The sequence below is a fragment of the Salvelinus namaycush genome, chromosome 7, assembly GCF_016432855.1.
Source record: "Salvelinus namaycush isolate Seneca chromosome 7, SaNama_1.0, whole genome shotgun sequence".
In the NCBI taxonomy this organism is placed as follows: Eukaryota; Metazoa; Chordata; class Actinopteri; order Salmoniformes; family Salmonidae; genus Salvelinus; species Salvelinus namaycush.
Window position 1 is genome coordinate 59,540,672 of NC_052313.1, and position 18,166 is coordinate 59,558,837.

The 18,166-nt window shown below is 44.3% G+C and overlaps 1 protein-coding gene across 1 annotated transcript; it reads left to right on the top strand.

The window, feature by feature from the left end:
• On the top strand, window positions 1-16,555 carry LOC120050586 (high-affinity choline transporter 1-like). The gene is made up of 8 exons (XM_038997182.1): window positions 1-242; window positions 708-821; window positions 2,253-2,408; window positions 2,606-2,754; window positions 6,073-6,216; window positions 9,815-9,968; window positions 15,515-15,732; window positions 15,882-16,555. The coding sequence occupies exons 1-8, from the start codon at window positions 56-58 to the stop codon at window positions 16,536-16,538; spliced, it is 1,779 nt and encodes a 592-aa protein (XP_038853110.1). The 5' UTR covers window positions 1-55; the 3' UTR covers window positions 16,539-16,555.
• The last annotated feature ends 1,611 nt before the right edge of the window (window positions 16,556-18,166 follow it).

Sequence of the window (18,166 nt, forward strand, 5' to 3'; positions counted from 1 at the left end):
CATCCGGTTCCTATAGCGAAGACACACGGCTCAGCTCGAGCTAAAACAAGACAAGATGACCGGTATCCACCTGGAGGGACTGGCGGCGATCGCCCTCTTCTACGTTCTGATCCTGGCGGTGGGGATCTGGGCAGCGTGGAAGAACAAGCACGCCGGGGAGGCGGAGGGCACGGACCGCAGTGAAACCATCATGGTCGGTGGCAGGGACATTGGTTTATTTGTTGGTGGTTTTACCATGACCGGTGAGTTTCATCGTGTGAATGATTGAAATAGACTAGTCGATTTTCTATTATTTGTAAGTTGATTTCTAAATAAAGGTGATTCTGATTCTAGACGTTTACTAACAGAATGTTGTAGGACCGTAACCCCTTTTTTAAATGTTTTACTTGATTGATATAAAAGCGGTTGTAAAACAATATATAGGCTACTTCTGCTCGATGGTTAGGGGAAATGCTTTAACTAAAGACACTAACATGTTGAATTGCAACATTGAACAGCTTTAGAGTTTACAGATAAAAAATACAAATAAAACATTATTCCGTGAAGAAACTCATAATTGGTCCAAGCGTCCATTTTCAAGCACAATTCTAACAAGCGTAAATGTTGTAACCTTTTTGTCGTTTGCTTTTACGCGCATCACGTTATCATGATTTTACTCTCTGAATTACTGTAGGCTGAACATTTACATTTAGTTGTTGTCATTGCAGCGACCTGGGTTGGAGGTGGATACATTAACGGAACAGCGGAGTACGTCTATCTCCCGGGGTATGGCTTGGCTTGGGCACAAGCGCCCTTTGGATATGCGCTAAGTCTAGTCGTAGGTGAGTCATCTCATTAATAAACAGTGCGTTCGGAAGGTATTCAGACCCTTTGAATTTTTCCACATTCTGTTACCTTACAGCCTTATTCTAAAATGGATTAAATTGTCAGGGCTCTGGCTGGGCAACTCAAGGACATTGAGACTTGTCCCGAAGCCACTCCTGCGTTGTCTTGGCTGTGTGCTTAAGGTCATTGTCCTGTTGGAAGGTGAATGTTCGCCCCAGACTGAGGTCCTGAGCGCTCTGGAGCAGGTTTTCATCAAGGATATCTCTGTACTTTGCTCCGTTCATCTTTCCCTCGATCCTGACTAGTCTCCCAGTCCCCGACGCTGAAAAACATCCCCACAGCATGATGCTGCCACAACCACCATGATTCACCGTAGGGATGGTGCCAGGTTTCCTCCAGACGTGACGCTTGGCATTCAGGACAAAGAGTTCAACCTTGGTTTCATCAGATCAGAGAATCTTGTTTCTAATGGTCTGAGAGTCCTTTAGGTGCCTTTTGGCAAACTCTAATCGGACTGTCAGGTGACTTTTACTGAGGAGTGGCTTTTGTCTGGCCACTCTACCATAAAGGCCTGATAGGTTGAGTGCTGCAGAGATGGTTGTCCTTCTGGAAGGTTCTCCCATCTCCACAGAGGAACTCTGGAGCTCTGTCAGAGTGACCATCAGGGTCTTGGTCACCTCCCTGACCAATGACCTTCTCCCCTGATTGCTCAGTTTGGCCTGTCGGCCAGCTCTAGGAAGAGTCTTGGTGGTTTCAAACTTCATCCATTTCAGAATGATGGAGGCCACTGTGTTCTTGGGGACCTTCAATGCTGCAGAAATGTTTTGGTACCCTTCCCCAGATCTGTACCTCGACACAATTCTGTCTCGGCACTCTAACGACAATTTCTTCAACTTCATGGCTTGGTTTTTGCTCTGACATGCACTGTGGGACCTTATATAGACAGGTGTTTGCCTTTTCAAATCATGTCCAATCAATTGAATTTACCACAAGTGGACTCCAAGTTGTAGAAACATATCAAGGACGATCAATGGAAACAGTATGCACCTGAGCTCAATTTCAAGTCTCATAACAAAGGGCCTGAATACTTATGTAAATAAGGTATTTCTGTTTTTTATTTTTAATAAATTTGCAAACATTTCTAAAAATCTGTTTTCGCTTTGTCATTATGGGTTATTGTGTGTAGATTGAAGAGGGGAATTTTTTTGGGGAATCCATTTTTAGAATCAGGCTGTAACGTAACCAAATGTGGAAAAAGTTAGGGGGTCTGAATACTTTCAGAATGCACTGTACAATAGACTACAGTTTGGAATATATAAATTAACAATGTAGACTTGTGAAATAATCCAGATATATTTGACATTCTTCTGAAAATCCCCCCAATATTCTGTGCGTTTAAACCTGCCAAACGTGCTTGTCGTGTGCAGGAGGTCTGTTCTTCGCCAAGCCCATGCGTTCCAGAGGTTATGTCACCATGCTGGACCCTTTCCAGCAGAAGTATGGGAAGAGGATGGGCGGTCTGCTCTTCATACCTGCTCTAATGGGAGAGATCTTCTGGTCTGCGGCCATTTTATCTGCTCTGGGCAAGTCATTATGAATGATATTACGGCACAGTGTGATATCTCTGTCTGTGTTGTTACTATCTCTGACCAGGTCCCTGTCTGTTCCTCTAGGAGCCACGCTGAGTGTGATCATAGACATCAACATCAAGATGTCTGTGGTGATCTCTGCCTGTATTGTTACTATCTCTGACCAGGTCCCTGTCTGTCTGTTCCTCTAGGAGCCACACTGAGTGTGATCATAGACATCAACATTAAGATGTCTGTGGTGATCTCTGCCTGTATCGCCATCTTCTACACGTTAGTCGGAGGTCTGTATTCTGTGGCCTACACCGACGTGGTGCAACTCTTCTGTATCTTCCTGGGACTGGTGAGACACTCGGCCCGTACCAAATACTTATTTCAGCTGGACTTCATTTTGCTTGGGAGTTTGTACTTTGGGGACCATTCCGTTGGGTTCCATTGTAGCTGAAACATTTGAATTTGAGAAGGAATAGGCACAACTCTAACTATTAAAAACATGATTCTCTATTTCTACAACTATTAAAAACATGATTCTAGCAGTGTGTGTTTGACCCGGGTTTATAACGTGACATTCCAGCTGTAGCAGTGTGTGTTTGACCCGGGTTTAAAACGTGACATTCCAGCTGTAGCAGTGTGTGTTTGACCCGGGTTTATAACGTGACATTCCAGCTGTAGCAGTGTGTGTTTGACCCGGGTTTAAAACGTGACATTCCAGCTGTAACAGTGTGTGTTTGACCCGGGTTTATAACGTGACATTCCAGCTGTAGCAGTGTGTGTTTGACCCGGGTTTATAACGTGACATTCCAGCTGTAGCAGTGTGTGTTTGACCCGGGTTTATAACGTGACATTCCAGCTGTAGCAGTGTGTGTTTGACCCGGGTTTATAACGTGACATTCCAGCTGTAGCAGTGTGTGTTTGACCCGGGTTTATAACGTGACATTCCAGCTGTAGCAGTGTGTGTTTGACCCGGGTTTATAACGTGACATTCCAGCTGTAACAGTGTGTGTTTGACCCGGGTTTATAACGTGACATTCCAGCTGTAGCAGTGTGTGTTTGACCCGGGTTTATAACGTGACATTCCAGCTGTAGCAGTGTGTGTTTGACCCGGGTTTAAAACGTGACATTCCAGCTGTAACAGTGTGTGTTTGACCCGGGTTTATAACGTGACATTCCAGCTGTAGCAGTGTGTGTTTGACCCGGGTTTAAAACGTGACATTCCAGCTGTAACAGTGTGTGTTTGACCCGGGTTTAAAACGTGACATTCCAGCTGTAGCAGTGTGTGTTTGACCCGGGTTTATAACGTGACATTCCAGCTGTAACAGTGTGTGTTTGACCCGGGTTTATAACGTGACATTCCAGCTGTAACAGTGTGTGTTTGACCCGGGTTTATAACGTGACATTCCAGCTGTAGCAGTGTGTGTTTGACCCGGGTTTATAACGTGACATTCCAGCTGTAGCAGTGTGTGTTTGACCCGGGTTTATAACGTGACATTCCAGCTGTAGCAGTGTGTGTTTGACCCGGGTTTATAACGTGACATTCCAGCTGTAGCAGTGTGTGTTTGACCCGGGTTTATAACGTGACATTCCAGCTGTAGCAGTGTGTGTTTGACCCGGGTTTATAACGTGACATTCCAGCTGTAGCAGTGTGTGTTTGACCCGGGTTTATAACGTGACATTCCAGCTGTAGCAGTGTGTGTTTGACCCGGGTTTATAACGTGACATTCCAGCTGTAGCAGTGTGTGTTTGACCCGGGTTTATAACGTGACATTCCAGCTGTAGCAGTGTGTGTTTGACCCGGGTTTATAACGTGACATTCCAGCTGTAGCAGTGTGTGTTTGACCCGGGTTTATAACGTGACATTCCAGCTGTAGCAGTGTGTGTTTGACCCGGGTTTATAACGTGACATTCCAGCTGTAACAGTGTGTGTTTGACCCGGGTTTATAACGTGACATTCCAGCTGTAGCAGTGTGTGTTTGACCCGGGTTTATAACGTGACATTCCAGCTGTAGCAGTGTGTGTTTGACCCGGGTTTATAACGTGACATTCCAGCTGTAGCAGTGTGTGTTTGACCCGGGTTTATAACGTGACATTCCAGCTGTAGCAGTGTGTGTTTGACCCGGGTTTATAACGTGACATTCCAGCTGTAGCAGTGTGTGTTTGACCCGGGTTTATAACGTGACATTCCAGCTGTAGCAGTGTGTGTTTGACCCGGGTTTATAACGTGACATTCCAGCTGTAGCAGTGTGTGTTTGACCCGGGTTTATAACGTGACATTCCAGCTGTAGCAGTGTGTGTTTGACCCGGGTTTATAACGTGACATTCCAGCTGTAGCAGTGTGTGTTTGACCCGGGTTTATAACGTGACATTCCAGCTGTAGCAGTGTGTGTTTGACCCGGGTTTATAACGTGACATTCCAGCTGTAGCAGTGTGTGTTTGACCCGGGTTTATAACGTGACATTCCAGCTGTAGCAGTGTGTGTTTGACCCGGGTTTATAACGTGACATTCCAGCTGTAGCAGTGTGTGTTTGACCCGGGTTTAAAACGTGACATTCCAGCTGTAGCAGTGTGTGTTTGACCCGGGTTTATAATGTGACATTCCAGCTGTAGCAGTGTGTGTTTGACCCGGGTTTAAAACGTGACATTCCAGCTGTAACAGTGTGTGTTTGACCCGGGTTTATAACGTGACATTCCAGCTGTAGCAGTGTGTGTTTGACCCGGGTTTATAACGTGACATTCCAGCTGTAGCAGTGTGTGTTTGACCCGGGTTTATAACGTGACATTCCAGCTGTAGCAGTGTGTGTTTGACCCGGGTTTATAACGTGACATTCCAGCTGTAGCAGTGTGTGTTTGACCCGGGTTTATAACGTGACATTCCAGCTGTAGCAGTGTGTGTTTGACCCGGGTTTATAACGTGACATTCCAGCTGTAGCAGTGTGTGTTTGACCCGGGTTTAAAACGTGACATTCCAGCTGTAGCAGTGTGTGTTTGACCCGGGTTTATAATGTGACATTCCAGCTGTAGCAGTGTGTGTTTGACCCGGGTTTAAAACGTGACATTCCAGCTGTAACAGTGTGTGTTTGACCCGGGTTTATAACGTGACATTCCAGCTGTAGCAGTGTGTGTTTGACCCGGGTTTATAACGTGACATTCCAGCTGTAGCAGTGTGTGTTTGACCCGGGTTTATAACGTGACATTCCAGCTGTAGCAGTGTGTGTTTGACCCGGGTTTAAAACGTGACATTCCAGCTGTAACAGTGTGTGTTTGACCCGGGTTTAAAACGTGACATTCCAGCTGTAGCAGTGTGTGTTTGACCCGGGTTTAAAACGTGACATTCCAGCTGTAGCAGTGTGTGTTTGACCCGGGTTTATAACGTGACATTCCAGCTGTAGCAGTGTGTGTTTGACCCGGGTTTAAAACGTGACATTCCAGCTGTAGCAGTGTGTGTTTGACCCGGGTTTAAAACGTGACATTCCAGCTGTAGCAGTGTGTGTTTGACCCGGGTTTAAAACGTGACATTCCAGCTGTAGCAGTGTGTGTTTGACCCGGGTTTATAACGTGACATTCCAGCTGTAGCAGTGTGTGTTTGACCCGGGTTTATAACGTGACATTCCAGCTGTAGCAGTGTGACCCGGGTCTGATGTGTTCCTGTGTGTCTCTGTGTCAGTGGGTTTCAGTACCGTTCGCTCTCAGCAACCCAGCGGTGTCCGACATCAAGATCAGTGCCGTGAAGGAGATCTACCAAGCGCCCTGGAAGGGAAACATCAAGAGAGAAGATGCCTGGGTCTGGATAGACAACTTCTGTCTGCTGGTAAGTACAATACTGGATAGGACTGGGTCTGGATAGGACTGGGTCTGTCTGCTGGTACGAACAGCACTGGATAGGACTGGGTCTGGATAGGACTGGGTCTGTCTGCTGGTACGAACAGCACTGGATAGGACTGGGTCTGGATAGGACTGGGTCTGGATAGAACTGGGTCTGTCTGCTGGTACGAACAGCACTGGATAGGACTGGGTCTGGATAGGACTGGGTCTGGATAGGACTGGGTCTGGATAGGACTGGGTCTGGATAAGACTGGTACTGGATAGGACTGGGTCTGGATAGGACTGGGTCTGGATAGGACTGGGTCTGGATAGGACTGGGTCTGTCTGCTGGTACGTACAATTCTGGATAGGACTGGGTCTGGATAGGACTGGGTCTGGATAGGACTGGGTCTGGATAAGACTGGGTCTGGATAAGACTGGTACTGGATAAGACTGGGTCTGGATAAGACTGGTACTGGATAAGACTGGTACTGGATAAGACTGGTACTGGATAAGACTGGGTCTGGATAGACAACTTCTGTCTGCTGGTACGTACAGTACTGGATAGGTCTGGATAAGACTGGTACTGGATAAGACTGGTACTGGATAAGACTGGTACTGGATAAGACTGGGTCTGGATAAAACTGGTACTGGATAAGACTGGTACTGGATAAGACTGGTACTGGATAAGACTGGGTCTGGATAGGTCTGGGTCTGGATAAGACTGGGTCTGGATAGGACTGGGTCTGGATAGGACTGGGTCTGGATAGGACTGGGTCTGTCTGCTGGTACGTACAGTTCTGGATAGGACTGGGTCTGGATAGGACTGGGTCTGGATAGGACTGGGTCTGGATAAGACTGGGTCTGGATAGAACTGGTTCTGGATAGGACTAGGTCTGGATAGGACTGGGTCTGGATAGGACTGGGTCTGAATAGGACTGGGTCTGGATAGGACTGGGTCTGGATAAGACTGGGTCTGGATAGGACTGGGTCTGGATAGGACAGGGTCTGGACTGGTTCTGGATAGGACTGGGTCTGGATAAGACTGGTTCTGATACTCCAGCAGACAGACTATTTACTGTTTAAGGAGTAGTGATTATGTTCTGATTGTAACGATGCTTACTGTTGAATTCACTATCTCCTCTCTGTGTTCTAGATGAATTCACTATCTTCTCTCTGTGTTCTAGATGAATTCACTATCTCCTCTCTGTAATCTAGATGAATTCACTATCTCCTCTCTGTGTTCTAGATGAATTCACTATCTCCTCTCTGTATTCTAGATGAATTCACTATCTCCTCTCTGTGTTCTAGATGAATTCACTATCTCCTCTCTGTGGTCTAGATGAATTCACTATCTCCTCTCTGTGTTCTAGATGAATTCACTATCTCCTCTTTCCATTCTAGATGAATTCACTATCTCCTCTCTGTGTTCTAGATGAATTCACTATCTCCTCTCTGTAATCTAGATGAATTCACTATCTCCTCTCTGTGTTCTAGATGAATTCACTATCTCCTCTCTGTAATCTAGATGAATTCACTATCTCCTCTCTGTATTCTAGATGAATTCACTATCTCCTCTCTGTATTCTAGATGAATTAACTATCTCCTCTCTGTGTTCTAGATTAATTCACTATCTCCTCTCTGTATTCTAGATGAATTAACTATCTCCTCTCTGTGTTCTAGATGAATTCACTATCTCCTCTCTGTGGTCTAGATGAATTCACTATCTCCTCTCTGTGTTCTAGATGAATTCACTATCTCCTCTTTCCATTCTAGATGAATTCACTATCTCCTCTCTGTGTTCTAGATTAATTCACTATCTCCTCTCTGTATTCTAGATGAATTAACTATCTCCTCTCTGTGTTCTAGATGAATTCACTATCTCCTCTCTGTGGTCTAGATGAATTCACTATCTCCTCTCTGTGTTCTAGATGAATTCACTATCTCCTCTTTCCATTCTAGATGAATTCACTATCTCCTCTCTGTGTTCTAGATGAATTCACTATCTCCTCTCTGTAATCTAGATGAATTCACTATCTCCTCTCTGTGTTCTAGATGAATTCACTATCTCCTCTCTGTGTTCTAGATGAATTCACTATCTCCTCTCTGTATTCTAGATGAATTCACTATCTCCTCTTTCCATTCTAGATGAATTCACTATCTCCTCTCTGTGTTCTAGATGAATTCACTATCTCCTCTCTGTAATCTAGATGAATTCACTATCTCCTCTTTCCATTCTAGATGAATTCACTATCTCCTCTCTGTGTTCTAGATGAATTCACTATCTCCTCTCTGTAATCTAGATGAATTCACTATCTCCTCTCTGTAATCTAGATGAATTCACTATCTCCTCTCTGTATTCTAGATGAATTCACTATCTCCTCTCTGTATTCTAGATGAATTCACTATCTCCTCTTTCCATTCTAGATGAATTCACTATCTCCTCTCTGTGTTCTAGATGAATTCACTATCTCCTCTCTGTATTCTAGATGAATTCACTATCTCCTCTTTCCATTCTAGATGAATTCACTATCTCCTCTCTGTGTTCTAGATGAATTCACTATCTCCTCTCTGTGTTCTAGATGAATTCACTATCTCCTCTCTGTGGTCTAGATGAATTCACTATCTCCTCTCTGTGTTCTAGATGAATTCACTATCTCCTCTTTCCATTCTAGATGAATTCACTATCTCCTCTCTGTGTTCTAGATGAATTCACTATCTCCTCTCTGTAATCTAGATGAATTCACTATCTCCTCTCTGTGTTCTAGATGAATTCACTATCTCCTCTCTCTGTTCTAGATGAATTCACTATCTCCTCTCTGTGTTCTAGATGAATTCACTATCTCCTCTCTGTAATCAAGATGAATTCACTATCTCCTCTCTGTATTCTAGATGAATTCACTATCTCCTCTTTGAGTAATAGATTCATTCACTATCTCCTCTTTGTATTCTAGACAAATTCACTATCTCCTCTCTGTAATCTAGATGAATTCACTATCTCCTCTTTCCATTCTAGATTAATTCACTATCTCCTCTCTGTATTCTAGATGAATTCACTATCTCCTCTTTGTATTCTAGATTAATTCACTATCTCCTCTCTGTATTCTAGATGAATTCACTATCTCCTCTCTGTGTTCTAGATGAATTCACTATCTCCTCTTTCTATTCTAGATGAATTCACTATCTCCTCTCTGTATTCTAGATGAATTCACTATCTCCTCTCTGTGTTCTAGATGAATTCACTATCTCCTCTCTGTATTCTAGATGAATTCACTATCTCCTCTCTGTGTTCTAGATTAATTCACTATCTCCTCTCTGTGTTCTAGATGAATTCACTATCTCCTATCTGTATTCTAGATGAATTCACAATCTCCTCTTTGAGTAATAGATTCATTCACTATCTCCTCTTTGTATTCTAGATTAATTCACTATCTCCTCTCTGTAATCTAGATTAATTTACTATCTCCTCTTTCTATTCTAGATTAATTCACTATCTCCTCTCTGTGTTCTAGATTAATTCACTATCTCCTCTCTGTGTTCTAGATGAATTCACTATCTCCTATCTGTATTCTAGATGAATTCACTATCTCCTCTCTGTATTCTAGATGTTGGGGGGGATTCCCTGGCAGGTATATTTTCAACGAGTTCTCTCTGCCTCTTCAGCTACGTACGCCCAGGTGCTCTCCTTCATCGCCGCTGCAGGGTGCCTGGTCATGGCCGTGCCCTCAGTAATGATCGGGGCTATAGGGGCCTCCACAGGTGAGACACGCAGGGACTCACACACACCTGGGGTACAGTTATGTATGAACGGTTCTAACTAGGACATCTCGTTCCGTCGTGTTGGTTGATCTACGGTTGTTAGTTGTTGTCCTAACATTCCCAAACGTCTGAGAGTTCCTCATCTGGTAGCCTAATGATGACACGTATTCCTGAGGTGTGTCCCCCTGCTGGGCGTTGGGGGGGAGGGTCCGGGGGACACCTCAGGGTGTAACCATGTTCCCCTCAGATCTCTGGAAAGCTCCAGAAAAACATCAGCAGCTGGTCCCTTCATCCATTATGGAGGATCGTTCTCAACCTCTCTCTCTCTCTCTCCATCTCAAGCTCTCTCTCTCTCTCTCTCTCTCTCCATCTCAATCTCTCTCTCTCTCTCTCTCTCCATCTCAAGCTCTCTCTCTCTCTCTCCATCTCAATCTCTCACTCTCTCTCTCTCTCTCTCTCCATCTCAATCTCTCACTCTCTCTCTCTCTCTGTCTCTCTCTCTCTCTGTCTCTCTCTCTCTCTGAATCTCTCTCTCTGTCGCTCTCTCAATCTCTCTCTCTCTCTCTCTGTCTCTCTCAATCTCTCTCTCTCTCTCTCTCTCTCTCAATCTCTCTCTCTCTCTCTCTCTCTCTCTCTCTCTCTCTCTCTCTCTCTCTCTCTCTCTCTCTCTCTCTCTCTCTCTCTCTCAATGTCTCTCTCTGTCTCTCAACCTCTCTCTCTGTCAATCTCTCTCTCTGTCTCTCTCTCTCTCTCTCTCTCTCTCTGTCTCTGTCTCTCTCTCTCTCTGTCTCTCTCTGTCTCTCTCTCTCCATCTCTCCATCTACTACTGTGAACTTTGTAAATATTACATCTGAGGAGAAGCAGAAGGGACTGAATTACGTTTGATCTCCAGGTTTTAACTCCAGCATCAAAGTCCTGCTGATTCACTCTCTGTACACTCAGTTACAGAGTCAGGAATGGGAGGTGAAATGCTACGTTAAGGGATGATATATAGTTACAGTAGGACAACGTTCAGTGATGGGAGGTGAAATGCTACGTTAAGGGATGATATATAGTTACAGTAGGACAACGTTCAGTGATGGGAGGTGAAATGCTACGTTAAGGGATGATATATAGTTACAGTAGGACTATGTCCAGTGATGGGAGGTGAAATGCTACATTAAGGGATGATATATAGTTACAGTAGGACTATGTCCAGTGATGGGAGGTGAAATGCTACGTTAAGGGGTGATATATAGTTACAGTAGGACTATGTCCAGTGATGGGAGGTGAAATGCTACGTTAAGGGGTGATATATAGTTACAGTAGAACTATGTCCAGTGATGGGAGGTGAATGCTACGTTAAGGGGTGATATATAGTTACAGTAGAACTATGTCCAGTGATGGGAGGTGAAATGCTACGTTAAGGGGTGATATATAGTTACAGTAGAACTATGTCCAGTGATGGGAGGTGAAATGCTACGTTAAGGGATGATATATAGTTACAGTAGAACTATGTCCAGTGATGGGAGGTGAAATGCTACGTTAAGGGGTGATATATAGTTACAGTAGAACTATGTCCAGTGATGGGAGGTGAAATGCTACGTTAAGGGGTGATATATAGTTACAGTAGAACTACGTCCAGAGATGGGAGGTGAAATGCTACGTTAAGGGATGATATATAGTTACAGTAGGACTATGTCCAGTGATGGGAGGTGAAATGCTACGTTAAGGGGTGATATATAGTTACAGTAGGACTATGTCCAGTGATGGGAGGTGAAATGCTACGTTAAGGGATGATATATAGTTACAGTAGAACTATGTCCAGTGATGGGAGGTGAATGCTACGTTAAGGGGTGATATATAGTTACAGTAGAACTATGTCCAGTGATGGGAGGTGAAATGCTACGTTAAGGGGTGATATATAGTTACAGTAGAACTATGTCCAGTGATGGGAGGTGAAATGCTACGTTAAGGGATGATATATAGTTACAGTAGAACTATGTCCAGTGATGGGAGGTGAATGCTACGTTAAGGGGTGATATATAGTTACAGTAGAACTATGTCCAGTGATGGGAGGTGAAATGCTACGTTAAGGGGTGATATATAGTTACAGTAGAACTATGTCCAGTGATGGGAGGTGAAATGCTACGTTAAGGGATGATATATAGTTACAGTAGAACTATGTCCAGTGATGGGAGGTGAAATGCTACGTTAAGGGGTGATATATAGTTACAGTAGGACTATGTCCAGTGATGGGAGGTGAAATGCTACGTTAAGGGGTGATATATAGTTACAGTAGGACTATGTCCAGTGATGGGAGGTGAAAGCTACGTTAAGGGGTGATATATAGTTACAGTAGGACAACGTTCAGTGATGGGAGGTGAAATGCTACGTTAAGGGATGATATATAGTTACAGTAGGACTATGTCCAGTGATGGGAGGTGAAATGCTACATTAAGGGGTGATATATAGTTACAGTAGGACTATGTCCAGTGATGGGAGGTGAAATGCTACGTTAAGGGGTGATATATAGTTACAGTAGGACTATGTCCAGTGATGGGAGGTGAAATGCTACGTTAAGGGATGATATATAGTTACAGTAGGACTATGTCCAGTGATGGGAGGTGAAATGCTACATTAAGGGGTGATATATAGTTACAGTAGGACTATGTCCAGTGATGGGAGGTGAAATGCTACGTTAAGGGGTGATATATAGTTACAGTAGGACTATGTCCAGTGATGGGAGGTGAAATGCTACGTTAAGGGATGATATATAGTTACAGTAGAACTATGTCCAGTGATGGGAGGTGAATGCTACGTTAAGGGGTGATATATAGTTACAGTAGAACTATGTCCAGTGATGGGAGGTGAAATGCTACGTTAAGGGGTGATATATAGTTACAGTAGAACTATGTCCAGTGATGGGAGGTGAAATGCTACGTTAAGGGATGATATATAGTTACAGTAGAACTATGTCCAGTGATGGGAGGTGAAATGCTACGTTAAGGGGTGATATATAGTTACAGTAGAACTATGTCCAGTGATGGGAGGTGAAATGCTACGTTAAGGGGTGATATATAGTTACAGTAGAACTACGTCCAGAGATGGGAGGTGAAATGCTACGTTAAGGGATGATATATAGTTACAGTAGGACTATGTCCAGTGATGGGAGGTGAAATGCTACGTTAAGGGATGATATATAGTTACAGTAGGACTATGTCCAGTGATGGGAGGTGAAATGCTACGTTAAGGGGTGATATATAGTTACAGTAGAACTATGTCCAGTGATGGGAGGTGAAATGCTACGTTAAGGGGTGATATATAGTTACAGTAGAACTATGTCCAGTGATGGGAGGTGAAATGCTACGTTAAGGGATGATATATAGTTACAGTAGAACTGCGTCCAGAGATGGGAGGTGAAATGCTACGTTAAGGGATGATATATAGTTCCATCACTGGACATAGTCCTACTGTGAGGTGAAATGCTACGTTAAGGGATGATATATAGTTACAGTAGGACTATGTCCAGTGATGGGAGGTGAAATGCTACGTTAAGGGGTGATATATAGTTACAGTAGGACTATGTCCAGTGATGGGAGGTGAAATGCTACGCGTTAAGGGGTGATATATAGTTACAGTAGGACTACGTCCAGTGATGGGAGGTGAAATGCTACGTTAAGGGATGATATATAGTTACAGTAGGACTATGTCCAGTGATGGGAGGTGAAATGCTACGTTAAGGGGTGATATATAGTTACAGTAGAACTATGTCCAGTGATGGGAGGTGAAATGCTACGTTAAGGGGTGATATATAGTTACAGTAGAACTATGTCCAGTGATGGGAGGTGAAATGCTACGTTAAGGGGTGATATATAATTACAGTAGGACTATGTCCAGTGATGGGAGGTGAAATTATATATTAAGGGGTGATATATAGTTACAGTAGGACTACATCCAGTGATGGGAGGTGAAATGCTACGTTAAGGGGTGATATATAGTTACAGTAGGACTATGTCCAGTGATGGGAGGTGAAATGCTACGCGTTAAGGGATGATATATAGTTACAGTAGGACTATGTCCAGTGATGGGAGGTGAAATGCTACGTTAAGGGGTGATATATAGTTACAGTAGAACTACGTCCAGAGATGGGAGGTGAAATGCTACGTTAAGGGATGATATATAGTTACAGTAGGACTATGTCCAGTGATGGGAGGTGAAATGCTACGTTAAGGGATGATATATAGTTACAGTAGGACTATGTCCAGTGATGGGAGGTGAAATGCTACGTTAAGGGGTGATATATAGTTACAGTAGAACTATGTCCAGTGATGGGAGGTGAAATGCTACGTTAAGGGGTGATATATAGTTACAGTAGAACTATGTCCAGTGATGGGAGGTGAAATGCTACGTTAAGGGATGATATATAGTTACAGTAGAACTGCGTCCAGAGATGGGAGGTGAAATGCTACGTTAAGGGATGATATATAGTTCCATCACTGGACATAGTCCTACTGTGAGGTGAAATGCTACGTTAAGGGATGATATATAGTTACAGTAGGACTATGTCCAGTGATGGGAGGTGAAATGCTACGTTAAGGGGTGATATATAGTTACAGTAGAACTATGTCCAGTGATGGGAGGTGAAATGCTACGTTAAGGGATGATATATAGTTACAGTAGAACTATGTCCAGTGATGGGAGGTGAAATGCTACGTTAAGGGATGATATATAGTTACAGTAGAACTATGTCCAGTGATGGGAGGTGAAATGCTACGTTAAGGGATGATATATAGTTACAGTAGAACTATGTCCAGTGATGGGAGGTGAAATGCTACGTTAAGGGATGATATATAGTTACAGTAGGACTATGTCCAGTGATGGGAGGTGAAATGCTACGTTAAGGGATGATATATAGTTACAGTAGAACTATGTCCAGTGATGGGAGGTGAAATGCTACGTTAAGGGATGATATATAGTTACAGTAGGACTATGTCCAGTGATGGGAGGTGAAATGCTACGTTAAGGGGTGATATATAGTTACAGTAGGACTACGTCCAGTGATGATGAGCAGCAGCTAATCTGACATGAGTGTTTGTCATCATCTATAAAGCTGCGATAGTGTTGTACTGTTATGCGGGTTCCACATTGGTATTTCTAACCTGACACACAAGTTCTTCCACAGTTGCAGTTCTTTAGTAGGTTCCTTTGTCCACTGTTCTTCCACAGTTGTAGTTCTTTAGTGGGTTTCTTTGACCGCTGTTCTTCCACAGTTGTAGTTCTTTAGTAGGTTCCTTTGTCCACTGTTCTTCCACAGTTGTAGTTCTTTAGTAGGTTCCTTTGACCGCTGTTCTTCCACAGTTGTAGTTCTTTAGTAGGTTCCTTAGTTTGACCACTGTCTACATGTTTTTTTTTGTTCTAAGTTCTAAGTTCTTGGTTCTGGGTTCTTGACTGTGTTGTGTACTGATCCTCCTGTTCCTCAGACTAGAACCAGAGAAACGGAGTCCTTTAGATTCAGTTGTGGTTCCAGGTTCCAAACGATATGTTGTGTTTCTGGTGTTCCTCAGACTGGAACCAGACTGCGTATGGACCTGTACCTCCCAAGGAGAGGGACCAGGCAGACATGATATTACCCATAGTCCTCCAGTACCTCTGTCCTCCCTTCGTCTCCTTCTTCGGCCTGGGGGCGGTCTCTGCTGCCGTGATGTCATCCGCCGACTCCTCCATCCTATCAGCTAGCTCCATGTTCGCTCGGAACATCTACCAGCTGGCCTTCCGCCAATCGGTGAGTTGGGAAGGGGGCGGGACTAAAAAAAACACCACTTACTACATCCCATTCACAAAAGATCAGAAATTTCATAGAAGCAGTTGAGCCACTGTTCTCTGTGTTGGTGTGTGTTGTGTGTGTGTGTAACGTTGTACCCCTCCCCCCAGGCATCGGACACCGAGATTGTGTGGGTGATGCGCGTCACCATCTTTGTGTTCGGCGGCCTGGCCACGGCGATGGCGTTGCTAACGGGGACAGTGTACGGGCTGTGGTACCTGAGCTCCGACCTGGTCTACGTTATCATCTTCCCTCAGCTCATCTCTGTTCTCTTCGTCAAGGGAACCAACACGTACGGTTCCGTCGCCGCCTACGTCTTTGGGCTGATCCTGAGGATCGGAGGAGGGGAACCCTACCTCTCGCTACCCCCTTTCATCTACTACCCCGGCTGGCAGCTGGAGGACCGGATCCATCATCTGACTGGAGAGGTGGAGCACATAGTGGTGCAGAAATTCCCTTTTAAGACCGTCTCCATGTTGGCCTCCTTCCTGGGCAACGTGGCCTTCTCCTACCTGGCCAAGTATCTGTTTGAGAGCGGCAAGTTGTTGCCCAAGTATGACTTCTTGGACGCGGTGTTGGCCCAGCACAGTATAGAGAACATGGACAAGACCACGTTGGTCAACCGTAACAACATCGGACTGTCTGAGATGGCGCCTGTCAAACCGCGGCTCAGCGTTCAACTGGCGGCTACGTTCACACGCAGAGATACTCTGGCTGAGGAGGACTCTAGTCCCGAAGACAGCCCCAACCACGAGATCCTGGAATAAACCCCCGGACCTTGAACCGGGAACGTCTGGGAACGTAAAGAGACTAAAGAGAGGACTGAAGTGACAGAGACTGAAATACATATTTGAATAGTTTTTATATTTAACCCCTTTGATTTGATCCCCATCATGGTGAGTTATGAAGATGGAACAGAATAGATGGCATGGAGATATAATGCCATCTATTGGGGCGGCAGTGTAGCCTAGTGGTTAGAGTGTAGAGGCGGCAGGTAGCCTAGTGGTTAGAGTGTAGAGGCGGCAGGTAGCCTAGTGGTTAGAGTGTAGAGGCGGCAGGTAGCCTAGTGGTTAGAGTGTTGGACTAGTAACCGAAAGGTTGCAAGATCGAATCCCAGAGCCGACAAGGCTCGGGGATCGTTCTGCCCCTGAACAATGCAGTTAACCCACTGTTCCTAGACCAGTTAACCCACTGTTCCTAGACCAGTTAACCCACTGTTCCCAGACCAGTTAACCCACTGTTCCTAGACCAGTTAACCCACTGTTCCTAGACCAGTTAACCCACTGTTCCTAGACCAGTTAACCCACTGTTCCCAGACCAGTTAACCCACTGTTCCTAGACCAGTTAACCCACTGTTCCTAGACCAGTTAACCCACTGTTCCTAGGCCGTCATTGTAAATATTAATTTGTTCTTAGTTAAATAAAGGTAATAAATAAATAAGAGGACATTATGAAGATGGAACAGAATCGTTGGCATGGAGATAAGAGGACATTATGAAGATGGAACAGAATCGTTGGCATGGAGATAAGAGGACATTATGAAGATGGAACAGAATCGTTGGCATGGAGATAAGAGGACATTATGAAGATGGAACAGAATCGTTGGCATGGAGATAAGAGGACATTATGAAGATGGAACAGAATCGTTGGCATGGAGATAAGAGGACATTATGAAGATGGAACAGAATCGTTGGCATGGAGATAAGAGGACATTATGAAGATGGAACAGAATCGTTGGCATGGAGATAAGAGGACATTATGAAGATGGAACAGAATCGTTGGCATGGAGATAAGAGGACATTATGAAGATGGAACAGAATCGTTGGCATGGAGATAAGAGGACATTATGAAGATGGAACAGAATCGTTGGCATGGAGATAAGAGGACATCATTGGTGCAGTGTCGTTGACATAAGAGACTAATGTTGCTGCTGAACGTGTGCCACCGGTGGAGAACGGACCGCCATGTTGCTACGTATCAGACCTGAACTCTGTCTCCCTGGTCTCAGTCTGTGATGTAATGGCCCTGGGTCATAATGGGATAAAGCAGTAATCGTATTGGGACATGTACAGAGACTTTAAAAAAAAATAGTTTGATCTGATAGAAATGGTATTGAACCAGAATGGACAGACAGCGTACAGATGCAATAATGACAGGAAAGCGAAATAGTTCTGAGTATAAAGATGAAAATAGTTTGTCACTGTTATTTTAGTTACAAACAGCAACACTGTTCTGAGACGTATCGTAGACAGTTAAACATCTCTAATCAAATAAGCAGATGGACAATAATTTATCAATCATCAATATACTGGTTCAGGAGGATGGACAAAGGGGAAGTCCACTGTACTGTTATATACTGGTTCAGGATGATGGACAAAGGGGAAATCCACTGTAC